This window comes from Populus nigra, chromosome 1 (assembly GCF_951802175.1).
Source record: "Populus nigra chromosome 1, ddPopNigr1.1, whole genome shotgun sequence".
Classification (NCBI taxonomy): domain Eukaryota; kingdom Viridiplantae; phylum Streptophyta; class Magnoliopsida; order Malpighiales; family Salicaceae; genus Populus; species Populus nigra.
The window spans coordinates 10,076,334-10,102,493 of record NC_084852.1 but is presented as its reverse complement, the minus strand read 5'-3'; the positions used below and the strand labels follow the sequence as shown (position 1 = coordinate 10,102,493).

The 26,160-nt window shown below is 34.2% G+C and overlaps 3 protein-coding genes, 1 long non-coding RNA gene and 4 other non-coding genes across 12 annotated transcripts; 5 read left to right on the top strand and 3 right to left on the bottom strand.

The window, feature by feature from the left end:
- Nucleotides 1-1,834: 1,834 nt before the first annotated feature.
- Nucleotides 1,835-4,706, top strand: LOC133697906 (uncharacterized). The gene is made up of 2 exons (XR_009842953.1): nt 1,835-4,050; nt 4,151-4,706. It is a non-coding gene; the product is annotated as an uncharacterized LOC133697906 (long non-coding RNA).
- Nucleotides 1,951-2,035, top strand: LOC133681254 (small nucleolar RNA R21). The gene has a single exon (XR_009836488.1). It is a non-coding gene; the product is annotated as a small nucleolar RNA R21 (small nucleolar RNA).
- Nucleotides 2,400-2,475, top strand: LOC133681257 (small nucleolar RNA R21). Its single transcript, XR_009836491.1, has one exon. It is a non-coding gene; the product is annotated as a small nucleolar RNA R21 (small nucleolar RNA).
- Nucleotides 3,129-3,205, top strand: LOC133681258 (small nucleolar RNA R21). Its single transcript, XR_009836492.1, has one exon. It is a non-coding gene; the product is annotated as a small nucleolar RNA R21 (small nucleolar RNA).
- LOC133681252 (small nucleolar RNA Z161/Z228) lies at nt 3,385-3,482 on the top strand. The gene has a single exon (XR_009836486.1). It is a non-coding gene; the product is annotated as a small nucleolar RNA Z161/Z228 (small nucleolar RNA).
- Nucleotides 4,707-6,781: 2,075 nt separating the features above from the next.
- On the bottom strand, nt 6,782-7,788 carry LOC133680893 (glucan endo-1,3-beta-glucosidase). Its single transcript, XM_062103920.1, has 4 exons — nt 7,644-7,788; nt 7,393-7,421; nt 7,053-7,287; nt 6,782-6,966 (listed from the first exon to the last, which is right to left on the bottom strand). The coding sequence occupies exons 1-4, from the start codon at nt 7,699-7,701 to the stop codon at nt 6,941-6,943; spliced, it is 348 nt and encodes a 115-aa protein (XP_061959904.1). The 5' UTR covers nt 7,702-7,788; the 3' UTR covers nt 6,782-6,940.
- Nucleotides 7,789-11,798: 4,010 nt separating this feature from the next.
- Nucleotides 11,799-14,317, bottom strand: LOC133702048 (receptor-like serine/threonine-protein kinase At1g78530). 5 transcript variants are annotated; one of them, XM_062126241.1, is made up of 6 exons: nt 14,172-14,317; nt 13,598-13,790; nt 13,176-13,514; nt 12,719-12,973; nt 12,497-12,630; nt 11,799-12,081 (listed from the first exon to the last, which is right to left on the bottom strand). In XM_062126241.1, exons 2-6 carry the CDS (start codon nt 13,734-13,736, stop codon nt 11,863-11,865), a joined length of 1,086 nt encoding a protein of 361 aa, XP_061982225.1. In that variant the 5' UTR covers nt 13,737-13,790; nt 14,172-14,317; the 3' UTR covers nt 11,799-11,862. The 5 variants fall into 5 exon arrangements, with proteins under 5 accessions (XP_061982225.1, XP_061982233.1, XP_061982209.1 ...); XM_062126249.1 differs by having other exon boundaries at nt 13,598-13,882; nt 14,172-14,310; XM_062126225.1 differs by having other exon boundaries at nt 13,598-13,742; nt 14,172-14,296.
- Nucleotides 14,318-15,805: 1,488 nt separating this feature from the next.
- Nucleotides 15,806-24,937, bottom strand: LOC133692140 (SH2 domain-containing protein A-like). The gene is made up of 12 exons (XM_062112863.1): nt 24,559-24,937; nt 23,474-23,641; nt 23,058-23,264; nt 22,873-22,962; nt 21,125-21,202; nt 20,860-21,024; nt 19,521-19,865; nt 18,440-18,723; nt 17,412-17,574; nt 16,585-16,934; nt 16,260-16,337; nt 15,806-16,128 (listed from the first exon to the last, which is right to left on the bottom strand). Exons 1-12 carry the CDS (start codon nt 24,721-24,723, stop codon nt 16,101-16,103), a joined length of 2,121 nt encoding a protein of 706 aa, XP_061968847.1. The 5' UTR covers nt 24,724-24,937; the 3' UTR covers nt 15,806-16,100.
- Nucleotides 24,938-26,160: the final 1,223 nt, after the last annotated feature.

Genomic DNA, 26,160 nt, shown 5'->3' with positions numbered 1-26,160 from the left:
GGACTTGGTAGTCAGCCATGTCTAAGACACTTGGACTTTGTAGTCAGCCAAGTCCAAGGTAATTTGGGTCTGACACACATGCTGGATACAAGACGCTTGGACTTGACAGTTAGCCAAATCTAAGATGACATGGGTCTGGAAAACATACAAGATCTAAGACACTTGGACTTTGCAATCCGCCAGGTTCAAGGTGACGACCATCCCTTGGCATGTCCAGGGGAATGACCGATCTCTCTTGGGTCTAACCTTAAGGAAAAATTCAATCTCTATAGGTTTAATTACATTTGACGTCTTAAATTCTAAATCTTTCTATATCTTTTTAGTTGTATAAAAGTCATTCAAGGACCCACCATATTCCCATTAAATATTAATATAGATATAAGAGATATTTATCCCTCATTAAATGCTATTAGAGTAATTACATTGCATACCCTCAATTTCATAAAAAGACAGGGTTATAAATACACCACGAGATATTTAGAACAAAAATTCACAATCTCCAATTCTCTACATCCTTTATATCTCCAAAGCATATTTTTCTATAATATTCTTATATTTTCTCTCTCTCTTTATTATTAGAGGATTTTTAAATCCCCTTGATTGGACTTGTTTTATTATAGGTATTCCAAACTTTCTTAGTAAATTTAAAGTTTTTTAGATTAACAAGAAATCCAAATACTTTAACGTATTAACCATTATCCTTAACACCAAATAACATTTTATTTTATATTCTTGAATTTGTGAACAACATCAACTAATAATCAAACAAGCTTTTAGTCATCTTTTCCACTTTTTTTTTTAAATATGTTTCATATGGTATATTTTAATAAAAATAGTTTCAATTTTTTAACAAATCTTTGGCCAAACTCAAGCTATGTGGTGGAACACGTTTGATTTACAGCCTCTTTGTTTTTTTATTTTAAAAATATTTTTTAAAAAAATATTATTTTTTCCCTTTACTTCAAACATTCATTAAACAAACATCTGCTAAATTATAACCGCAAAGAAACTCGTGATCCAACAAAACAACAAAATATTTCTACCATAAAAATAAAAAGAAAGCGCAATTTCATCATTCCCTAGCAACAATCTGAATAAACTTTATCCAAATACACTCACAAATAGAAACAATTTCATCCAATCAAACTAATAAACAAGCTATTTGGACCTGAAACAGAAAAAAAAGAACAAAAAGAATCCATCAAACATTACCACCATCCCCAACAACTTTAAAATTGAGATTTAGTTAGTTGGTGCGAGTACACTCACAAATAAATCAGTAACCATCCACTGATAAAAAAAAAACAATTTTTAACACAGAGCATCACTATAATCACCAACCCATCAAGTAATCACTTACACCTTATAAAATCCATGAAATAATTAAACTTTTACATTTCAGGAAACAAAACACAAAATCCCATTTCAAAAATTGAACTAAAGAACACATTAGTCCAACATACAAAACCAAATAAGAGAGCGGGAAGGAGAGATGAGGGAGAGACCTTCTAAAACTTGATCTCAGGTACAACAGAAACCAAGATTGCTGACAATAAGAAAAAAGACCACATACCAGATTTCTCAGTTGTGACTCCATAGCCTGTTTTTCGAGTTCCCAAATGTCCAAAAACCAGGAGATTTTTACACACAAATAATGAGTTTTTATATATATATAAACAGATTTTTAAATTCTATTTATATATAATGATTAAAAAAAGTTTCTTACAAGTGTTCTATGTTAAAATGTAACTTTCTCATACTTTAGGGACTAAAATGGAGGTTATCCTCTTATTTCACTCCCTGTATATAGTGCCTCTAAAGTCTAAAACCTAAAACCTAGTTCAGCTTCTCTTCACCAGCGCTGCCATTTGTGTACTTCTATCTTCAAATACAAAAGCTAATCAATCTTCTTCGCTAACACTCTACTAGTGAGATTTTCCATTTGGTTTGTATCCCTATGAAGAATGAACTGATTTTTCAATTAAAAGTAGTGGGCTGATCTCCATTGATGATCACTAACCAATTCTGAGGGATGTGCCACTTTTTCTGTTTGGTTTATGTCATTTCTTTGTTCAGTATGTTTGCAAAGTAGCTTTCTTGTTAAACAAAGTCTTGGGTTTTGCTTTAAGTCGGATTTTCTTTACTGGGTTCATTCAAAATAGCATAAAAAGTTCATGATTTGGACCCATTGGAAACGTCCGTTTTTTACTTTTAGATTCTATCGTTTGCTTTGATGGATTTTACAATGTGAATTGGATTGGTGAATCATTTTATTGTTTCCCAATACGGAATATTTGCTTGTCCAAGATAAACCGTGGAAAACGTGTGGTTTTCTTGAATGAAATTGTGTATGTGCATATACCTCCATTTGCTATTGGTTTTCTGGTGATATTGCTTTGTGTCCCTATGAAGAATAGAACTAAAAGTAAAAGTAGTGGACTGATTCTGCTTGATGAATAATGCATCTGAGGGATACATTTGATCTTTCTTGTTTATTTGTACAGGTTATATATAACATCTTAAGTCGTAGAAGATCCACACACTCTTGCTTGTTTGCTATAACATACTGGCTTGCAATTTCCTGTTTCGTATCCATATTCCATGTGAAATTATAAATAAAACTAAAACTCATCAATGTTTTACTGCTGTGTATTGTGCACAGTGTGGTCGTTGGTAGCCTTTAACGGCAATGTCCAAAGCATCACGTCATTCTCTATACGGTGGGGAGGTGTGTGATGGCCTCGGTTATTATTATTTAAATATTTTTTTTTTATATTTGAAAAAAATGAATCGCCTTGCAACGCAGCGGGCAAAAAACTCTAGTATTATACTATTATATGATATTCATTGCTGAATCATGTCCTGTTAAATGAGTTTGTTGAATGGAAAAGGTTAGGTTGGGACAGGGGACTTTGTTTGCCGACAGATTCTGAAATGCCTTTGTGGAATTATGGTATTATGACCAAAGGAAAGTTTAGCGGATATGTTCTCGTATCAAAACGATTCAGGAAAAAAATTTCAGAAAGTTGAGATATGTTTTCCATGGTAGATTCAAACGGTTGCTTACGCGTGCTTTCATTTTCTGGGGTCGAGCCCATCAGAATTTTATTGTTCAATGCTAGATTGAACATTGCATGATGAACGATTTGAAATTTAAAAGTAGTGGACTGATATCTGTCAATGAAGAAAATAATTCTGAGAGATGTGCATTTCTTTTAAAATAACCTGATCAAAGTATTTGCCGGTATTGTAATTTAGTGTAAAAAAAAACTCAAGCCTTGTTCTTACGCAGTGCTACTAGTAAATTGGTCTGATCCCTCACACACTCCACTTCCTCTGTTGTGATTGTTTATGTATGTTTGGAGAGTCCTTCTTGATGTGTTGAAACCAAATGATGATTTTGGATTCAAATTTCTCACGATGGTCATCTGAGACTCTTCAAGTTTCAGTGTTGATTCAATTACCCAATGCTCGTGATGGTTTCATCTCTCCAGTATAAGAACTAATTCAAGGAAGAAATGATACTGATAATGATAGCAAGTAAAATAACTGCATTCTGAATGGTCTTCAACTTGTTTCTCCTTCTCTGTTCACGTTTAATTGTGCTTAATACGCAGCAACATTAGCAAAAGTTTCTTCAAGCATGTTTATTTTTAAATGCCTTCTTGGTTTTGCTGCTGTTAAATAATCAATATTTTCCATTAGTGTGTTGAGTTTACATGCTTATCTGTGTCTAGTTCTTTCAAGGATCTTCGCTTCTGTATGTTCTTCACTGACAATTTATTTATATGTCCGGGAAGCAACACTACTGCACACCATTCCTGTGTGAACTAATTTCAGCTGGCGCTGCCAGTTTGGAAGTGAAAGGTTTTTAAAGGTGGAAGAACTGCTAATGATGACAAAAAAAGAAAAACAAAAGTTGTTATAGAGAAGGTTGAAATTGTTCTTATGGACATCTCCAGTTCTCCTTTACAGTTATGCACTGCGGAGTTTTATTGTTGAACATTTCTGCATTTGCTGAACAAGTTTGAAGCAGGCCATTATCTTAAAGTCGTGTTCAACTTCATATTTTAATTCTTTTCCAGAATATCGCTCATGCAATGAATGATTACTAATTCAAAATGCTGCCATGCTTCCTCTCCTTTATCAGGTTCCTAAGCACTCCTGCTGCAGTGTTTCATGGTTAAGAAGCCAGTCTGGGATTTCTAGCTGGAACCCGTCACCTCAATCAAGTGGATGGCGCCTGTGATAATTTACCTGGGTCTTCCTTGCTGCTGATATGCTATAGGGGCGGGAGTTCCAGATATTCATTTGACATAGCTACAGGAAAAAATAAGAATGATTAAAATTCACTCCAAATAAATTTGCAGTTGTTCACCAATTTCGCTGTGGTACACTTTCACAATGCATGGTGATAACATGAATATGATTTCACAATCCGAAAATATTGGAATTTCAAGAGTTCCAGCTTCTGAGTTAGAGAGGTCTGAAAAGAAGAGAAGTGAATTACAAAGATGGTGGTATTTGTTACATTACTGGGCAAAGCACTGTAGCAGTGTTTTTTCCAGTTTTGTCTTTAAACTTTTTATTTTTTTTTCAATTGTAGCTTTATAGGCTTAATTTCATGATAAATTTTTTGTGGATAGACAATTCAAAGAAAAAGGATCTAGAAGTAAAACAAGGAGAACAACATGGTTAATTTAAAATTCAAACGAAAAAGTTTTTTTTTTTTTTTTTTTTTTTTTTAATTCTTGCACTCTCCTGTTTATTTCTCTACAATCCTTATATTTTTAAAATTTTCAATTTTGATTCAAAGATTCATTTTCTTTGCATCTTAGTACTTAAGTTAAAGAGAAAAGAGACAAAGTTTCTTGAAAATAATGAGAGAGAGAGAGCTATCGGTTTAATCATTTTTTAGCAATGATAATCGTTGTTTTTAATGTCGATGGGTTTTACTCATGATGGTGATTTTTGTTTTTAAGCATTCATGAAAAATAAAATTAGGTTCAGTTTGGATTTTTTTTATTGATTTTGTTTTTTTTTTAGCATTTTTAGGGTTATTAAGTTATTTAGAAATGATTTTATGGTGTTTTTAGATAAAAATAAAATTTTAATCCCAAAAATATCTCCTTTGAGTTTTTGGCCACTTATTTGGTGGTTGGATTTCAAATAACATATAATTTGTTGTTTGTTTTTTTTTTTCTTTTTAAAACTCAAAAAACAAGGTTATATGCTGAGCCACCTAAGGCAATCCCACAAACCTAGATTTGTTTTATTTTTTTTCTTTCTTGTATTTATTGGTTGATTTTTTTTTTTTTGTTGTTTTATAGGATTTTCAAGTTTTTTAATTTTATGTTTTATTTTTTAAAAAATTAATTTTTGTTTTGGTTTTTTGAGGGATATTTTTATATAAAAAACAACGTACAAGAGAAAATATAAATATATTTCTAATCAAGATTTATTTTTGTTTTTCTTTATATAAAAAAACAGCTATACAAAATACACAATCTAATATATATTTGCAATCAAATTAATAATTAAAGATATATTTAAGTTGCTAAGACATAATTTTTTTTAAAAATAAAATTAAAATATAGTAATCAATATATTCACCACTTCAAATGCATGGGCAAAAAAAGATGAATAAGGCATCATTTAATTGATTTAATTATCATTATTTAATAGTTTCAAGTAATTATAAAAATTAAATTATAAATAACTTCTTACATACATTATTTCAACATTATAATATTTAATTTCATTTTGTTTGCATGGGAGACCCAACATGTTTTTTTTTTTTTTTAGTTTCAGCTTCTAATATGTTTTTAATTTTATCTTTCATTATTTATTTGATTTTGAATTAGTCTTTATATATTATTTTTATTTGACTCATAAATTTATAATACAAATTAACCTTAATTAATTTAATAAATCACTATCTCAATATTTTAAAATAATATTCATTTAGAATTTATACATTAAAAAAAACCTAGTACAACCTTCAACGTAGGCTTCAGTTAGTTTTAGGCTAAAACATCTAGAAATATCACTTAGGCAACATAGCAAATTAGAAATAATTTACTTCTTTCACCAAAAAAGTTCGAAAAAAAACTCAAAAAATCAGATATTATTGAATAAAAAGAAATGTAAAGTCACAAATGGTTTGTAACTGAAACCATAGCCTATACATCCTTGCCATTTATTTATTTTCGAGACAAAATCATAGCCAGCATTACTGGAGTAAATGATCAATGCAACTTGGCCCAATTATGCATTAGCCACACTTGCAACAGTTACACACTGCTCTCTTGACAGACCTCCCAGTACATTAATGGCACCATCGTTTTCCAAAGAATCACTAGAATTTAAATCTCTAAGCTAACTTTTTCTACGTTCCATTAACGTCCTTGTACGGGCCTCTAATGTCTTTGCAAGAACACAGTTTACAGTTGAAAAACATTAAAAAAATATTAATTAGAAGAAAAAAAATTCAAAAAGCGTGGATGATGCCAAACAGGGACCTAGATGGATTCCATTAACAGTCTAGATGCATCAGACCTAACCCTGAACCAAAGACACATCGCTAGTTGCTAATTGTATCCCACACCCTTGCACGCTTATCATAGTTTATGTTCAGGCAAAGCACTTGTGAATTTGTGATTTTTTTTCTCATTTCACTCACGTATTTACATCCTTGATGAGCTTGTGATTCAAGCTTGGATTCCTTATGAGGTTCATGCACTCTTAAAGATGATTAGCAACTAAATGAGGCTTGACAACATTGGGAAAAAAAGTATATCAGATTTAATTCTGTTGCTTCTTTGCAGCAATACATATATTGCCAGTAGCAGCAAATGAGAATTACAAGTTCAAACAAGAAAAGAAAAGGCACCACCATTGTAACTTCTAATTGGCTAAACGCTACTTCCTGGACCAAGGATTAGGCATAGATGCAGTTACTATAACCTGCAAGTTGACACAAGAAACTGTCGTAAGCATGACATGATTATTGCCAGCAGGTTAACATATTGCATCATTCATGTAGTTCTTACTTGGATCAGTCACGACAATGAGGCCAGAGTTCCTGAAATCGCAATTCCAGTGGTTCCTTCCCTTACATTGGTAATACAGATTCATGGCTATGGATGCATGGTTTATGAGACTATCTGGAGAGAAGCAAGGGCAACCCTTTTGTAGAATCCGGCAATCCACGTGAGCGCATGCGTAGTTGATATTCGCTAGTAAAGTTGCTTGGTCTGACGATGGCTTGGCCACACACCAAGTTTTCTGTAATATTATTTATGGTCAATGAGAATTTCTCTGAATAAGGACAACGCAGTTGGATACTTTGTATTGTGTTGTGTGAAGAAAGAAGTTGATAGTACTAACTACCTGTTCATTAGCCATGACCGAATCCCCCCCTGCAAAAATATGAACAGAGAAGAAATCCCAGAATCAGGCCATTTGCCAAGTAACTGATCAGTTTATTGATGTAATCATTATATATAGACCCACCTCAGATCTAAAGACACAAGAAATCCCACCACATTGTGCTTTCAAAAAAGGAAGTAGGCATAAAAGTGAAAGAGAAGCAATGACTACAGCATCATCCCTTTAAAGTACCTAGAGACAAGACATTATACCTGAGCTGAGGTAAAGTAGTAGGAGCAAAAGAGAGAGAGCTGCCATTGCTTTAGCCATTGATTTGTTTCTGCTGTACCTCGCAACTGACTTTTGTAATGAGAGTAACAATGATTTTGATTTTTTGAGGTTTGTACAAAGGAATGAAAGGCAGTTAGGTTTAAATAAAAATGAAGGTATAACGGCTATATTGATTGCATAGCCGTTATGAAAATCGGAAAGGTGGGGAATTTCTTGGGATGAAGAAAAGTCCGACAGGCGTCATGTGACGTTATCACTAACTCCACCTTTCCAACCCCGCTTTAACCCTATCTTGCTGTTGATGATTGGATAACCTGAGAAAGCGATCATTAGAAAAAGTAAAATAAAATTGAAAGATATAAAGTTTATTTTATTTTATTTTATATATTATCTTTGTTATTTTCATCTTAAACATTCTCTTATTATATTCTTGTTCTTCAATCCAAACACACATTTTTTTTAAAAAAGTTATTTTATTTCAACGGGTGAAGTCTTTTTTTATTTAACAAAACGTTTCTTCCATTCGATTGAAATGGAATGATCCGAACCCACCGGCAAAAAATATTCACAGGGTTCTTTTTTTGCTGTCTTTGGAGTAGAGTGAAAAATGATAATGGTGAGTGCTGCACAGCTATACGAGTACACATCAATACGAGTACACATCAAGGGATTGAATTGGGAGAAGAAAAGTTGAAAAATCTAATTAATTGAGTGAGGGAAACATGTAACAGTAATTTATGAGGAACATCAACTGTTTGAGAATTAAGAAACCCCCCAGCCCCTTTCCTAACTATCTCTTTGAACACTTTGTTACCTTTTTCTTCTTTCTGCATGGCATCCAGTAATGCAGCAGAACTGAGACATGGTCGGGGCAATGACGATGCGGTCAACTCCCATAACCCATCATTTTCCCTTCAAATCTCCATACCGTCCAGTTTCGTTACCATTCTATAAAACCCACTCTAAGTTCTCATTCTCTCAATGCCATTCTATAGTTGTTGCTTTAATGGCAGAGAGGCCAAACTTGAGGAACTTGTTCCTGCTCAACGGCTGAAACAGTAGCTTTTTGTGAATCGAATTGGCGAATGTAGTTACATGAGCCCCAATCTAACTCGAGAATCTATGTTTGCTCTATTCATGTATCAATAGTAAGCTGATGAAAATGTCGCCTAGCTTTAAGGACATCGAGGATAGGGTTTCCAAGTTGATAATAAAATCTGAAGAAAAGGTTTGACAATGAAAATCTTTAAAACCGTGGGAAAAATGGAATTGGAGAGAGGAAATATATGGTTGTCAGTTTTCTTTTTATGGAGAAATTATAATAAAAAAACATCAAAGTACTGAACTTATGAAGATTTACTTCTTTATGAAGGAGAACTTATGGGGCTGAGCGAGTTAATAATTGTAGAGATCAAGGTTCAAGAGCACTAGAGTAGGATTTTTGAAGTTCTCTTGTTGTAAGTTGATGACAGAATAGTGCCTGTTGAAACCTTAAATTAGACAGTTAAGACCTCGGAAAACATCATCTTCCTTTTTAAAGTGAGCCATCGGCAGCATATCAAAATTTCGAAAGCAAAAAACGAAGGGAGAACTGAGCAGAAATGAGAATTGATGTTGCTTGTCAAAAAGAAAAAAAAAAGCGTGAGCTTTTCTTTTTTGCAAGTGTTTCTGTGGGTCGGGGCCACTGTACCTACACTATTTAACACTAGACATTTATCACTATGACACCTTCTATGTGGTTTCATCTAATGCTGTAATGAAATAGAGAGAATAATAGTAAGAGATAAGGAAATGGAATCAGGCTGAAATCAGTGAAGGTTATTCAGATTCCATATTTTTTCTGTGCTAAAGAAACACATAAATGCAGGTTGAAAGTATGAGACAAAAAAAAAGTTTATACAAACATGCTGGTTGTTTTTCCTTTTAGTTTCTTTTTTCTTGACATTTGCAATCATCACAAAATCCTGACACCTTTTGCTCTCTTAACCCGTTGCTGCAGTTGGAAGTGCAGAATACACAGAGGAACCTGCAACCAAAGCAAGATTTCAGACATCCTTGAACTTACCCGGCTGCTCTACCTCGCTATCATTGCTTGGAACTGGTCAGTTACTTTAGTAAGAATTTATTTCCAGCAGAGAGACTATGTAGAACTTATCTAAAAATCATTTGGTGTTAGCATCTATCTAACTGTCAGAGCTGATCTGATTATCACTTAATGTAGGAAAATGGATCTAGGAAAATAGAAAGAAGTTATCTTAACTGATGTATTATCCTCAAACAGCCTTTTCTTTTTCTTTTCCTTTTCCTTTTATTTCACACTTATTGTAAGGAAATTATTTCAACAATTCCCAGCTCTCATAATGGGTGGAGGAACTTTAAGAGCTTATTTATAGAACCTTCATCTCTATCCGAAAGCTTTGGTGTCGATTGCCAATGCATATCGATAAACTTCATCCTAGTACAACCATTAGTATCTATGATGGTGGTTGCATAGAGGTGCTTTGTAAAATTACCTCCAATTGTAATCATTTAGGAGAGCTCAGTGGAAAGACCTCCCTTTAGAGGTGGAGGATTCTCTGTCTTCCAATGGCAATGGGAGAACTCTCAGGTGGAAAAAGCCAGCTTTCAAGATTAAATTAGTTAATGCATCTATTTGAGGAGGTGCTTCAAATATAACTGGAAAACTAATGGTTTTAGTGACTGAAATCTCCTGCTGCTGATACTGTCTGAACCTTGATGTTTTTGGTATGGATTTCAACAATAAAAATTCCATTTAGAGAAATTATGTTAGAGAATAATATAAATCTTAGCCTCCTCACTCACCCTAAAACTTAAATGGGTCTATTATAATTTTGAAGGTGATATTTAAGCCAAAGTCTATTGAAGACTAATCGTGGCTTTTGTTGCTTAAGATGTCTTCCTGTTGTTGTAACTATGATCTTCACTGAATTCAGGATACAGGGAGAAAGTTTTTGCAATAATTGGTGTTAAGGTCCATGCTGCAGGGATATATGTAAATCCGTCCATATTAAGTACGTTGAGCAATTGGAAAGGAGAATCAGCTAGTGAGATTCAAGAGAACTTAGCTTTGTTTAGTTCGATTTTCCGGGGTAACTGATCTCATCAGATACGTACTACTCCGAAGAGGAAGAGCATATGCATTTCGCTAATATAACTGACCTTATTCCTTGATTGCAGCTCCTTTGGAAAAATCAATACAGATTGTTGATGGTAAAACTTTCTAGGGTGCCTTGGATGAAGCCATATCCCCAAGACTCAAAGAAGCCACTTCACTTGACAAGTCTGCTCTATCCACATTTCGAAGCATCTTCCAAGGTCGACCTCTTAAAAAGGGAACTTCAATATTTTTCACTGGGCTGGACCCCTCCAAAATGCTAGTAAGTATGAATTTGTACATGCATCATGAGCACTTTTGTAATTCTTCTTTGTTTCTCGGTGACAGGATTTTACTTTCATTTTTCTTCTGTTTCAGTTTTTTCTTCTCTGCGTATTAATTCAGACTGTATTGTGATTGGTAGGTTTATGTCTCATCTGATGGAACTCCATCTAGTCTAGATGCTACGATTGAGTCGGAAAATGTTACTTCTGCCCTTTTTGACGTATTTTTTGGAGATGCTCCAGTTTCTCCTTCCTTGAAAACCTCAGTAGCTAATGGCCTCGAAACAATCCTGAAGTGAATAAGGTGACTTGGTTTCCTGAAGTTTATGTCACTTCAATTTTTTGCATTTTAGTTTCTTCAATTTTGTATTTTCTCATTGTTGCATGTTAACTTCTTGATTACTTGAGGCTTTGGTAAATCTTGCTAATCTCGTGTAATTGTAACTTAAGACTGTTGGGAACCTGATGTCTCTGCATTGTTTGTAACATCAAAGACTCTGAAAGAAAAAAAGCTTAGCAGATTTGAATTATCTTTATAGGGCCTCCTTCCTTGTAGTTCTTACTTGAACCATAGTAAAATGTAGTCCTACGAATCCAATGCAGGGGTTGGTATTTTTCTAACAAACATTATTATCCTTTTAGCATCTCATTATTCCCATGGAGATTCTCTTCTAGGTTTTTGGCTCATATTAGGCTTGGTACTCGTAATGCTCGGAAACAACTTAAAGCAAGTCAAGTTGTCTGTTAATGAACATCTATTAATTGGCCATAAAGTACACATCCAATTTTCTAGAGAAAGGATTAGTCAATACATAAATAATAATACTCTTCCACAACCCTCTCTGATTTAGCTTGCTCAAGCATCTTGACAACATCAGCCATGGTAGGTCTCTTGGAGGGCTCTGGTTCAAGGCACAAGAATGCAATTCTGAATACTTTGCTAATCTCATCAGCAGGACTGCACTTTAAGCTACTGTCAAGGACATACTCTTCCTTTTTATGTTCGACAACTGCCTTCACCTGTTCCAAGTTTCAACATACACAACCAGGTAATATATCAATATATGTAATATCAGGTATTTTCAGACCAATACTAGAGGAAACCAGTAGTCGAGGCACCCTTTTCCCTGTTAAATAGCCTGTTCTAAATGTACATAAAACTTGACAGGCATGTCTGGTTGTACCATGAAACTTGATTTATTTTACAGTACAGGATTTGATGCACTTGAGATGAGTTTTCTGTATTCAATATGGCTTCCATGGACCATTCTCTTGCACGTGTTAGTTAATATTTAAATTTGTTTGAGATGGCAATTTTTGAATGATTAATTATCATGGAAATCAAAAGGGCATTCCCTGCAGAAGCACTTTGGGAATTCATATAATCTCCTCTCCTCACCCACAAGAGAGTCTAGATTAAATTCAGTAGACTCACCCATGTTACAAGCTTGGTTCCTTCCTTGAAAAACTCTTCATCTGTTGGTTTCCTTCCAGTTAGAAGTTCGAGCAGGACAACTCCGAAGCTGTATACATCCCCTTTCACGGTCGCCTTCCCTGTATCAAAGTACTCTGCAGAAGCACATATTTGAATATGTTAATTGTTAAATCAAAATAAGGGAAGAGACTGGATTTACAGTTATCTGGTGCTTTGGTATACCAGGAGCTAGGTATCCAAAAGTTCCTGCTACTAACGTGGAAACATGAGTCTTGTCAGGTTCCATCAATGTGGCCAATCCGAAATCAGAAACTTGAGCTTCCATGTTTTGATCCAGCAATATATTACTTGACTTGATATCTCGGTGAATTATGTGGGGGATGCAATCATGATGCAGGTATGATATTCCTCTTGCTGCACCCAGTGCTATCTTATATCTGGAAGGCCAATCCAAAAGCTTAGTCTCTACTGATCTTCCTGCATCATCATCCACTTCAGTATTGAATACCTTTGAAATCGAGCATACTTCAGATAAAACTCTAGTCTATAAGGAAATCACAGAACTGGCTATGAACATTGAACAAGGCATTCAATTAGAGAATATCATATTTTCAGTGCTGACAAACATTTAGGAAGAAAATGATTAGCGGTTTTACTTGAAGCTATATTATGTGCATACCATGCAGGAACGTGTCCAAACTTCCATTAGGCATGAGCTCATATATTAGAAGATTATATTGAGGCGTAGTGCAATATCCATGAAGAGTGAGAATATTCCTATGCTTTATATCCCCCATGGCCTCCAGCTCTCTCTCGAATCCTCGATCTCTTTCCGCAGTACCCCTGTTTAGTCTTTTCACAGCAAATGCAGTAGACTCGTTTAGCATCAACTTGTACACCGTCCCATACCCTCCGGATCCAATTATGTCCTTGTAGCTCAATTTCAGTGTCTTCTTGAAGAGCTCATGGGATTTTAGAGATTGCATCATTGCAGACTTGAACATCACCATCTTCCCACCTGGAATTGTCATCATAACATTTTAATCTTTGTTTAATTATCTTAAGTTCCAAGCAATTAAATTTATGTAGTGGTCAGTGTACCTGAAAAGCCATCTTCTTCATAAATCAAGTGCTTTCTTTTCCATCGCTTGTAGAGAAGGACTGAAATAACTATCTTTGATACTATAAAAGCAATGCAGCATACTGTGATGTAGAATGCGATATACTGAGCCTTGGCCATTTGAGCCTGCCAAGGCAGCTAGGATAAATGTCAACCGAGCTTTGAGATGTAAATCTTCCACCATAAATGAGAAACCAAAATCAGTTCACTCAAAAGGCAGCCAGCTAACAGGTATAACAGTAAGAGATTCATCATCAGTGGAGTACCTACAACAAGAATCCATTTCTAGAGAATGAAAGTAAGTAAACTATATAGGAAGCTAGAACAAGCTCTGGACGCTGTTATTTAAGCTCAACGCAAATCTTTATTACAGAACTCTCTTTTGCTTCACAAATAGCTTCAACCCACCAAAAACTACAAAACCACTTACAATCTAAACAAAGAAAGTCTAAAGAGCAAACAAAACAAAGTAAAATGAAGAATCAGATATAAACACCAACAGTAACTTGGGAGTAAAGAGAAGAAGGTAAGGTAAGGAGCCATGCACTAACTGACCTTAGAAGCAGAGATGATTCTGTTCGTCATGGCATTTCCATTAGGATTCAGAAGGAAGATAAGAAAGAAACGAAGGTGAAAGGGACAGGGACAGGGAGGGAGGGAGGGAAGATTGTAGTGTGATTGGGATTGTTGACACACATGAGAAGCATTATTACAAGGCTCTAACTTTGCCTCGACAGCTTCTTCTTAATTTCTTTCTATTTTTCGTGTATACTTTTATTGACATTTTGTCATTTCCATTCACTCACAACTCATTCTTTGACTCGTGACTCTACTTTGTGGCTTGCCACATCATGCGTATCTATGTACTTTATGACACGTGCTTAACTTTGATCCTGTTCGTGGAGAGAGAGAAAGATGTGATGTCGGTAAAGGCTGAAGAAGTTAGTTCCCCGTCTTGTTATTGTTGTTTCACATGCAGAGGAAAGCTCAAGGGGGAGATCGCCGATATATTAGCCAAAACCCTATTTTATGCTTTTCAATTGTCTTGTCTGAATAAAAAATTAATTCATTAAGAAAACCTCTTAATAAAATAACAATGATGATTACACCCTTAAAACTCACTTAAATACTTCAAAAATTATAATTTTTTCCTTGTATATTTTTCTTATAATTTTACAAGTTTATCTTTTTTTAGTTTTGAAAATTATAAGTTATTTCTTTTACTAAATCTTATTTTCAATCTAAGTTATCACTTTTAAATGTTGTTTTTTCTATAATTAATTGACGAGGTTGAAAAATTATATTAGAAATGAAGGATGTTTCATGAAAAAAATCAATTAAATTGCTAAAAGAAAAAAAAATAAAAATTAAGTTGTAAATAGATAAATTATTTAGAAAATGGTTTAATGATAAGAGTTTGAAATCAAAAGATTTACTTTTTATATAATTTTAAATTTAAATTTTATAATTATTTTATAATTACTAATATAATAACGCACTTGAAGCTTATATGTTAATAACTTTTGATGTATGTAGAAGAAAATCTTGATACAGACTCCTCATAAAACACAATCCCTCGACATTAACGTGTAAATAGTTCTAATAAAAACTAAATGCATTTTTGTTTTTTCCCGTAGAAACAGTGTTTTTAATTTTTTTAATATTTTTAAATCGTTTCAAAAATAAATTGAAGAAATCGTAAAGACAATATTAAGGTCATTGATTGCGGATGTTTTGGCAACCAGAAAGCTGACAAAAAAATGTGAACAAAAGCGAAGAATGACTCAGTACTTGCTTTCTCTCCATGTAATCTTTCCCACCTGTCTTGAAGCCTTTACCATTCAAAGTGGGAGGGAGTTAGGAATTTTCAAAGTCAGCATTGGCAATCTTGTTGTGGATCAGTTCGAAAGCTGTGCGTTGAGCTGAGTTTATCATCGAAGCAATTATTGAGCTTTGAAGTGGTTGAGTTGCTCTGCTCTTCTCCACTTCCAGTTTCTTCTTTTACTTTTTGTTTAATGAATTTATTGTTCTTCTCTTCTTTTTCCTTTCTTTCGGTTAGATGAGAAGTTATACAAGGATCCAAAATCCTTTCTCATCTTGATTTCTTACCGCTGTTTTTTTAAAATGAAATTAAAGGATCAATCATTCTAATGTCTACTTAAGAACTAGACAGGTTTCGTGTTGGTTCATACTTGAAATGTAAAGAATTGAATTGACAAGGCCTGGTTTGACAAAAGCCAAAAGTTGACTGGAGAATATCTTGTTAAAACGCCTACGGCTGACAATACAGCATTCCCCCCTCTGCTTCATGCGCATCACAGACATGCATCTAAGAATCTAAGAGAGGAGCAGAAATATTAAATAAGAGGAAAAAGATGCAGCAGCAGCAGCAGCAGCAGCCAGGAAGAGGATTAAGAATATACAGAGATGATGATTCCATATCACCAAAAAGCAAAATCGGAAGGATATTCCTCTAAGCCTCAATCAAGTTAATTGACGTTGTCTTACTATCCTGCATTTTCAATTAATGAATTATTAATCCATGAGAGGCAATATGATGCCCCCTCCACCGAGAGAACAAGCATTACTTGGTATCTCCATCATAAAAAAAATAAAAAATAAATCAAGAACAAAATATCTTGCCTTCCTAATCGAGAGAGCTCAGGCTCGGCAAACAGCATGTCTTCTAGTGATTTCCCATTCATCTCGCTTTCCTCACAACTGCAAGGACACAACAAAGGCAACCGCATGCTCAAGTCAATAACAAACAGGGCTTCTTTCTCTTCTTCTATCCTCTCTCCCCCATAAAAAAAAAAAAAAAAAAAAAACACAAAAGCTAGACATATAGATGCAATGCACACATAAATATCTGGATAATTTAATAACCAAAGGGATGAATATATTCAATAATTTATCACCTAAGATAGGGGGGAGAAAGGAAGAAAGACATAAGAATGGAAGAACACACCTGTAGATATAATCAAGGGAAAGAAGCCTGTGGTGAACAGTGTAATCACTGCCAACGTAGGTCACAATTAAGCAACCTGCATCAGGATGGGGCCAGCTCCTTGAAGTAGGAAAGCGCAGTACAAATGTTCCAGGCTCTTGAAGACCCCGAGGACCCTGAAGTGACAGTTCTGCTTCTTCCTTTGTAATAAATCCTTCTATCCACTTTGGTGATGTAGAATTCCATATTGTGTTTATTGAATCGCTCGTTAATGTAAAAGCAACAGGGTACAACCAACGCCATATCTTCTCAAAATTTTCTTGAGCCATGTATTCCCCACATCCAGAAATTCTCCTCAAGAGCTCAAAATCCTGAAACAATTATTAACTCCGAATAGTTACTATGTCTCCAAGTTGTGCACAAGTCACGCTTGAGCACCATTATAGCATGTTCAGCATAAAAAAAGCTTCTTCTGGAGTTCATTGGTTCAACAATTAGTGAATCAACAGTAAGATACATGCTCCCATTATTCTCCCCAAGTACTGTAGGGCAGGAGCTTGCCTGAATAACCTTAACTATACCTTGACTACAAGTTCGAATGAAAAGGGGCTCGTTAAGTTTAAGAGTGCATGTTAGAGTAAATCTTTCAAATTGGATGTCTTAGATTCAAATTATAATGAGCCAGAAAATACACATGCCTCATGCATGAGGCCATATCATTGCACCCCTAACAATGATCCAAAACTAGTAATATTATTTCCAAGCCACCAGTACATGAACCTCAATTTGTAAGCAGAGCATTGTGTGTTCTCATAATGAGGACATGAAGAAGGAAAAGAAAAGGCAACCTGTTCGGTAAGAGATCTGGTACTGGAGCAAGTAATCCTCATAAATCGCTCTTCAATCTCAAAAATCACATTCTTCCATTGAATGTGGCGGTTGTTTTGTGAGATTGAATTCCAAAATTTGGTTCCTTCCTCTATCAACCTCTTTGATATCACTATCTGTCGCCTGAACAAGAAAGATGGTATTGTGAGTATTAAAACTAGACAATAGACATATCAAATGATTGAGAAATTCTACTTGTGTGGAGCGGCAACAGTTAGCAATGACCACTAGGTTAGTCAAATTATGAGCCATTGAGCTTTCAAAATGTCTATCCCCTATTCTAACTTTTATAAAAGATAATGAAGAAGAGGACATGAAGCTGGATCACTTCCCCAAGTTAATTTCACACAGGTAAGATTGGTCAACTTCAGAGTTGTAGGCAACAATGCAATGCTCAGCCTTACTTCAATCCAGTGCAAAGGGCTACCATGATTTTTTGTTGTAACTTGCAAATCGTAGAAGAAGAGAGAAAAAAACTTGGCCCACACATGAGCAGACAAAAGAAATCCAGTGAGTTTGACATGAAAATGTGAAGTGAATTGTTTGTAACTAAAATCATCCAAATCGCTGTCATCAAAAAACATTAGCAAAGGATCATCATGCTAGACACGTTTCAACAAACCTATTAAGAGATAATCACAAAATCAGTTCCTGTACTTTGTCAGATATCCATTCCTAGACCACAGCTTTTTCAATTTGAGTTCCTATAAATTTAAACATTGATTAATTAGGACATTTATTTTGAAAATACCCTTGATATGGCAATGGTTTAAATACTCATGAACAGAGTAATTTTTTAAAAATGTACTTGATTGATCATTTTTCAAGAGTACAAGAACACAACTTATAAAAAATATAGCATAGAACTCATAGAGATTTTGATATAGTACAGGCACCAAGATTATGATTACATTAACCTACTAATAACTAATCAGGCATAGAATACCCAAACAAAACTGTGTCCAGAATGAACGAAACCCTTACATACCTGTGGTGTGAACATCCTGAGTACAATGAAACCTCATTTGCAAGTCTAAAAAGCTCTTCTTCAGAGGCAGAGGTTGCAACCTCCTTCAGCAGAAGAGCCCTGTCAGTCAAGCCTCCCAGGCAGTATTTAAAAATGATCACATCAGAAATTGAATAGCCGCCACTTGACATAATATTGAAATCCGATAACCTTTCTTCAATACTGTCTGATACAGATGGTGAATTGTCTGCTTCTTCAATATTCTCTGCTCCCCTGGCTAATTGTGTCCCTACTGCATTTGCAACCTAGATTAAAAAATGGTGATGCAGTTAGAATCATGCCAACATAATACAATAATGAAATTAGGGAGAATAAACTTCAACCTCCAACCAAACATTTCTTAATAAATGAGTCTCTCCAACATCACAGTTAAAAAAAAAAAATTGATAAACTATACAATATCTCAAGGAAAGGGCCTGCAAGGAAAATGTTTTCCAAGTAGAAAAAATATCATCCACCACCCATGCTGCACATTTGGTATGGGATTTCTGTATCCAGAACAACATACAGCAAACAAAGTACCCAACTTCATGGTACTGAGTTGAGAGTTGGAGAATAAAAGTAAATATCATAGATTATATGCTTATTTCATCCACAGTTATTACATGTTTTCTGAAAATCACTTGTCCTTCTCTTACCTAAAGACATAATTTCAAGCACCAACTTTGGTCATGTCAACAGTGGGCCCCATGGATAAAAAACAGGCACCAAACAATCTTCTGTAAATCATGTGGAACAAAAAGAAAAAAAAAGAAAAAAAAAGACAGAAAAAACAAGAGTAAAAAGCGAAAGATACCTTAAGCAAAAAACATAGTAGAAAAGTTCTAATGATATGGGAGCCAGATATTTGAACAATCAAATAAATGATACAAGGTGATCTCCACAAATATCCTATGGATGGATAGTTATGCTTCCAGTAGTCATTCAACTATTCATACTAATACTACTACAATCACAAGGAAGGTGAGAATGATGATTGCAATGAGAAATACAAGAAAGAATGATGATTGTAATGAAAATTAAAAGTAAACTCATTTTATACCTGATTAGTTGTCCAAGTATCAGAGTAGCATGCCGCATCTGGCTGCCCCGTTGCAGATGTCCTTTCTTGCCCCAGTTTGATCCGTTTTGATGATGGACTAGGTCTTATTTTGTGGATAGAGTTTTGCTGCAATTCCAAGGATCCATTACATAGTCCAAATGATTGATATTTATTTAAAGGGTCAGCAGCAGAGGTTGGCCTTTTCCATGTCAGAGATGTCCGAGGATTACGACTTCGAGAGATGCAACGGATTGGATGGGAAAATGCCTCTAGGAAATGATACCCACTGAATTTTGGAATTTCTAATTTAATGCGGAAAAGCCTATTATCACACTTCGATGAAAGCTGACATGGGAATGAAAGCAGAATCACTAGCAAATTCCATAAATATTGATAGCAAGAAGCCAAATTGCAAAGTAAACAAATTTAATCTCCTGTGAATTTGCGAATCCAGAATCCCATTCTGGAAATTAACAATTTCCTTGCACCATAAGCAGAATACTGCTTCGTGGCACATGGGCAGGTACCAAACCAAAAGGCATACTGCTTTGGTGTTAAGACTTTTAATAGCCTTGCCTACCAGAGCAGGGGCATGAACCACAAGGAGACCCAAGACCAGCATTGTATGCATTTAAAATATACTTGTAACAATGGAAAAAAAGAACAAGATGTGCCAAGAAGGTAAGATCAGCCTAAATAAGATATATTTTTGCTTTTTAATTAAAAAAAAAAATAGTAACTCACAGACTCATTCAAGTTGAGTACACCCAACATGGGAAACATCTACGTTATTATTCAGGAACAATAATGATGATTATTTCAGCTACATGTAAACGACTCTACTTTAATACAGTGTTCATCAAATTGTGAATATGCAACACAAACTTTTTGCAAATATGCAGCAGCATTTGAATTATCTACAGATTGATGTCTAGGATATAACATGACCAGATGGAAAATCATAATAATTGTATGCTTATTTATAATGCAAATTCACGGAATGATCAAGGTCAAGAAACAGCTGCCAACTGCATCAGACTGCAAGCTGCAAGTTAGCTGCAGATAAGGTTGGTCCCATTGCTGCAATCTCCATTAGAGGTATATATGGTAAGCAGAGTTATTTCAGATAACCACAGCAATATGATAGTGTTCTTTAAACTTTCAGTCTTGTGGGAAAATAATGCATATAGAATGCTAAAGACATTTTCTGGGAAAACTGAGAGGAAGAAAATAATAGTGGAAATGAACATAAGAATGTTCATCTTGTCCATGCATAGAAGAAGAGCACTTGTACACTGGATATGTGACCAGAAACATTTTTCAAGTCTGACATTACTACCTGGGATATTTTGAGCTTCAAGGATGCATGCCCATGCAATAGTTTGCCTGGTCTATCATAAGAAGCAAATTCTATCCCATCACAGCTTGCCAAAAGGGGATCTTCATCATCAGATGTTTTCTCCACAGGAAGCCCACTGTCCGCATAAACCAGTGAAGCAACAATCTATTAAAGCAAGTAATGTGCAAATGTTAGTGCAAGAAGAAATGCTAAAAATACAAGTAAAATATAGTAAAATGCACTACTGGAAACCCAGAGATCAGACCTCCAATTCCTTGTTTACAGCCTGGCATATTGCATTTAATAAAACCACATCCAAGGAAAAAATCCTTCGACATGAAGCCTGCAAACAGAAATATGAGAAGAAAATCTTAGAATGCTGCTATTTGATTCGTTAACATAACCTGTAGGAAAATTAATTGTCTGTTTGTCCACACTTCACAACCTCTAGAGGATTTTATTCAACCCAATTTATGAGTTTGAGAGAGATAGAGATGGTGTTGTGCGATGCTTTCAATTATTTGGTAAACTATGTTTGGAGAGAAAATGTCGAGATAAATAGCAATCAATTCTTATCTAATCAGTTAATTTGGTATAGAGTGGCTTTCTTGGCTTCCTATGGTGCTCTACAACTGAAGCTTTCCAAGCGCTTTCTAACCTGATATATTGTGAGACTGGAAGCAGTTTTCTACTTGTAATAAAAGGCTAACATTAGTAGAACGCCTCACAGCAAAACAAAAGCAATAGAAATGAGAAATGAGAAGCAGAAAATGCCCACAAAATTTACATGGTTCACCACAGAGCATTGATTCAACCATAAAATTAGGAGGGGAATGGAAAATACAATGGAGGTTCTAAATTAACCACAATACGACCTGAAACACATTTGTATACAACCAAAAGTAATAAATCCTAATTTAAGGTTTTCACCTAATTTGTTGGGCCAGATCACAAGTTGTTTGACCAAACAAATTTCAAGACAAACCTCCTAGTATTAGCAGCTAGTTTTAAATTTGTGGATCTCCTTTCTTCCATTTCCTTAATATGATTTCTTTTTTCAATTACAATAGAACATGATATGATAAGATTCATATGTAATAAATGATGATCATTAGTATAACCTAAATTATTTCCCACAAGACTACTTTTAATCTCCAGGTGTTTACCATCTAGGAATATATGTAAGTTGGACAAAAAAAATCACAATTTCTTGCTTTACAGTCCTAATCTCAGCAATTTTTCCCCAATCCTACACGTGGGCATATTTCACTAACCAGTCTTTGGAATTTTACACCATCCTTTTCTTCCTCTAACTGGCAAAAATCATCACACGCACTGACCTTATATTAAAACCAAGCATATGTAAGTAGGATGAGAGGCAAGGGAAGGAAAGTTTTACAAATTCATTGTTTATAGATGTACTCTGTTTTAAAAGATTTTCCCTTCAAAGTTTCACCTATCTAGGCCGGAAATCTTGCTACGCTGCATGAGATAAAATCTTACTGTAAATAATCCCAACTATTTATCTTTGTTTTCTTTTCTTTAAGACCAAACAAGAGAACAAAATTAATTTTAAAAGTTTTCACTTGTTCACTCCCCTTCCAACTTAGCAAACCAAGGGCAAAGACATGTCCTCTTTGCCTATGAAAGATTGAATTGCAAATACATGCATTGAAACCTAGCCTTTATGCCTAAGCTGCCTATGAATCATTTTCTCACACAAAAGGAAGGTTGATATGTGAAGCATCTTACTAACTCAAGATGACAACTATTATTCTTCAATTTGCGAATACAGTGAAAATGGTTAGATGAATTACTTGCCTAGCTCTCGCATACAACTATTAGAAACTGCTTGCAGAAATAAAAGAAAAGAAAAGAAACAGCAACCTTAAAATAAGGCCTACAAAGAGTGACAATCAAGTCACCCATGCCCCAGTGGCTTGCCAGCTGGTTTCAAGATGTAACATGACTCCTTAGGAAAACATAATATCAAAATTCCCTATAATTACTAACCTTGCCTCCAACAATATTCCAAATTCTATCACTGTCTTCATCGATTTCAGAGGTTGAAGAGAGATCAATCGATAATCGTACAGGTGGGTCCTATCATAGCATAAGCATATTTGTCAAGTATTCGGTTAATTTATAGGCAGATATAAAAAAGAATAACAGAATTCAAAAAAATATCTTTTATGAACCTTAACATAGTGTTCCTTAATGGACATGCTTAAAGGCAAGACTTCTACATGGTGAACATAACCCTGCAAGCCATCATCTCCACCAGCACCAGCTAATGTTATCTTCCTCAGTCCATTGGAGTTCGAGCTTTTGTCAAGGGAGAATGACTGAGGCTGCTCTCCTACAATCTTCCCATTAATGTGAAACCGCAACATATCGGTAACAACCTATAATTAGCAAGATAACATTTAGCATTTCTTAACTTTAGAGAGAGCTGGTGAGAGAAAGTGAGAGAAGGAGGAAGGGAGAGAACAAAAATATTATACAAATAAAGGCAAATTACAAGTAACAAATGAAAACTCAATGATGGAAAAGTAACCCCCATGCTATAAATTTCATAAATGACTAATTGTGTGACTTGACTTCTAAAACATACCTCACATCCAACATGAATCCAATTTTCCAGAGGAAACTCAATCTCCATAGATGTAGAATTACTAAAATTTGTAGTTTCTTTGTGAGCATGGAGGAATGGAAAAAGTGTCATTATCTTCTTCTCATTTAGAACAAGAAAAGGAGCATCGCTGCTAATATCCGAGTAAACCTGCAAACAGAATTATTTAGTTCAGCATTTCATTTTAGAGGAAGAAAAAAATTGTCAAACAAGCAAAACACACTTGTACACCACATTTTAAAACATAAATCACTGATTAACAAAGATTTATGGATTATGCAGAATTCCCACCCTTATGCTATAGCATTAAAGATGATTGTCAATATCCGAAAAATCAAAAACATTATTCAGCTCCTTGGTTTTGCTGACTGACTCTACTAGAGCTGATAAAGCTCGCTTACTCATTAATATCTACTAATTAGACTTGACAGAGGACTACAGGGCTATAAGAAAGAGGTGGAATGAGCTGGTGAATTTGGAAAAAGTTCACTATACGTAGATGAGAGCTGAACCTAGAAAAATCTTCAAACAAAAAGGATATCAGCCGTGGCAATGCCAAAAAAATTTCCCTTCATCTTAGTGAGTAGCTATATGCCTGATTTCTGGAAATCATAAAATCTATCAAGCAGATAACTTATCAAATTTAATGAGGAATGACACTACTCCGGCTCATGACCATAAAGAAAAAGCTAAGCTTTGCTACATTTAAACCATACAAAATAACGAGCCAGCAAAAAACTTGTAATGTACTTGACCAATACCAACATCACAAGTCCATCAAAAAGACACAAAATTCAGGATTTAGATGCCACTCCAATTGACAACATACCGAATACGTACACAGATTTGGCCTATGATTACATCCAAACATTGAAAAAGATACAAGCTTTGCCCCACCACTAAAATACACTAAACCCATCAAAAGAACAAAAATTTAAACCTGGGTTACACTTAAAGTGATAGGAATAGATGCTAGAAGTTGCAATAAACTTGAAGATTCAGTTGAATACCTAAATGCAGGAAAACAAACAAACAATGTAGCGAGAAAAGGGCAGTGTTTTCCAAACCTGTTTGATGATTGTAGCAGGAAATGCTGCGGTGGAGGAGTTGATAAGATAAACCCAAAAAGAAATAGAAAAATCCTTTTCATTTTCAACTTCAATTTCCTTTCTGAAATCTTTCAGCAAAATGTAATCTTTTCTGTTTATCACATTATTATTATCACTACCCATTATTATTGTTTCTTGATCAGAAGAAACCTCAAAAAACCCAAACCCCACCGTCTCTCTGTCTGTCTCTCTCTCTAAAAACTGACAGAGAAACTGAAATTTTTTGCACTCTCTCTTAATTCACACTTAATTACTTTGTTTCTCTTACTAAAAAAGGCAGGGAGGCAGACACGGCTGTTCTGTTTTAATTAACGGTTGGTTCGGTGGTGGGTTCCGTTTTTTCTTTGTTTTTTGTTTTAATGAAAAGGAAAGTAGGTGGGTAATAATCTGGTACTTTGCGTTAATCCCAACACAACCACTTGAGGGTTAGACTAGGAAATGTAGAAGTTAAATGTTGAGTTTCTATGACTTGGCACAAATGATTGGAAAATAATTTTTATTTTTTATAAAGTGATTTTCAAGGGAAATAGTTTTATAAAAATAAATTTATACATAGCAAATTACTTTTGTCTCGTAGAAAAAGAATTGAAAGAGCATTTCTGGTGTTCGATTATGTTATATAAAAAAATTTAATTTATTAATATTTTTTTAATTTTATTGAAATAATGAGAACTAAATTTGACAATTAAAATATAAATAATAACAAAATTAAAAAAATCTAATTTATAAATTAGTTCAAATAAAATAAATAATAATTAAAATAATAAAAATCTTATTTAATAGATACAAAAATTGAAGGGGGATTAAATTAAAAAACAAAATTAATTTTATAATTAATTTTAAATAAAATAAATAACAATCAAATAAAAAAATATTTAATCATTTCTTTTGTTTTTTGTTTTTTGAAAGTCTTGGAAAGAGGGTTTTTTTTTGGAGAAAATTAAAATAAAAACACTTACTTTTGTTTAAAGCCAAAATGTTTTTTCCTTGATCAACTTTTGTTTAAAGTTATCAAAGAAATAAAAAGTGAGGAAAATGATTCAGTTTTCCTCAAAATAAATGGGAAAATCCCACTTATTTGACCAAAAGTATAGTCCTCAATTCTTTGGATTACATCTTTTTTTCCTTCTTCCTTTTCTTTTCTTCTTGACATTGATAGTGGTAAACTTAAGGCTCATTGACTTGAAATTGAAAGTTCAATGATTTTGTTTTTCTTAGAAAAAATTGATTGCCCATTACTTGGCTTCTTGATGATATTTTTTATTTGACAGCGTCTCTTAATCACAGCACTATATATATATATATATATATAGTGCTGTGATTAAGAGACGCTGTCAAATAAAAAATATCATCAAGAAGCCAAGTAATGGGCAATCAATTTTTTCTAAGAAAAACAAAATCATTGAATGTTCAATGATTCAATGATTTTGTTTTTCTTAGAAAAAATTGATTGCCCATTACTTGGCTTCTTGATGATATTTTTTATTTGACAGCGTCTCTTAATCACAGCACTATATATATATATATATATATATATATATATATATATATATATATATA

Bases quoted from the DNA above. Each gene is read 5' to 3' on its own strand.
- LOC133680893 (XM_062103920.1), bottom strand. From the start codon at position 7,701: ATGGCTAAAGCAATGGCAGCTCTCTCTCTTTTGCTCCTACTACTTTAC. The intron at 7,422-7,643 runs GTATAATGTCTT...ATATTTTTGCAG, and splicing joins ACTACTTTACCTCAGCTCAG to GGGGGGATTCGGTCATGGCT. The intron at 6,967-7,052 runs GTAAGAACTACA...GTCAACTTGCAG, and splicing joins CATTGTCGTGACTGATCCAA to GTTATAGTAACTGCATCTAT.
- LOC133702048 (XM_062126225.1), bottom strand. From the start codon at position 14,201: ATGACGAACAGAATCATCTCTGCTTCTAAG. The intron at 12,631-12,718 runs GTATACCAAAGC...GTGCTTCTGCAG, and splicing joins TTTTGGATACCTAGCTCCTG to AGTACTTTGATACAGGGAAG. The intron at 12,082-12,496 runs GTGAGTCTACTG...AACTTGGAACAG, and splicing joins GAACCAAGCTTGTAACATGG to GTGAAGGCAGTTGTCGAACA.
- LOC133692140 (XM_062112863.1), bottom strand. From the start codon at position 24,723: ATGGGTAGTGATAATAATAATGTGATAAACAGAAAAGATTACATTTTG. The intron at 16,935-17,411 runs GTTGCCTTTTCT...TAATTGTTTCAG, and splicing joins CCAGATCTCTTACCGAACAG to GATTTTGAGCTCTTGAGGAG. The intron at 16,129-16,259 runs GCAAGATATTTT...TTGAAAATGCAG, and splicing joins GAGCTCTCTCGATTAGGAAG to GATAGTAAGACAACGTCAAT.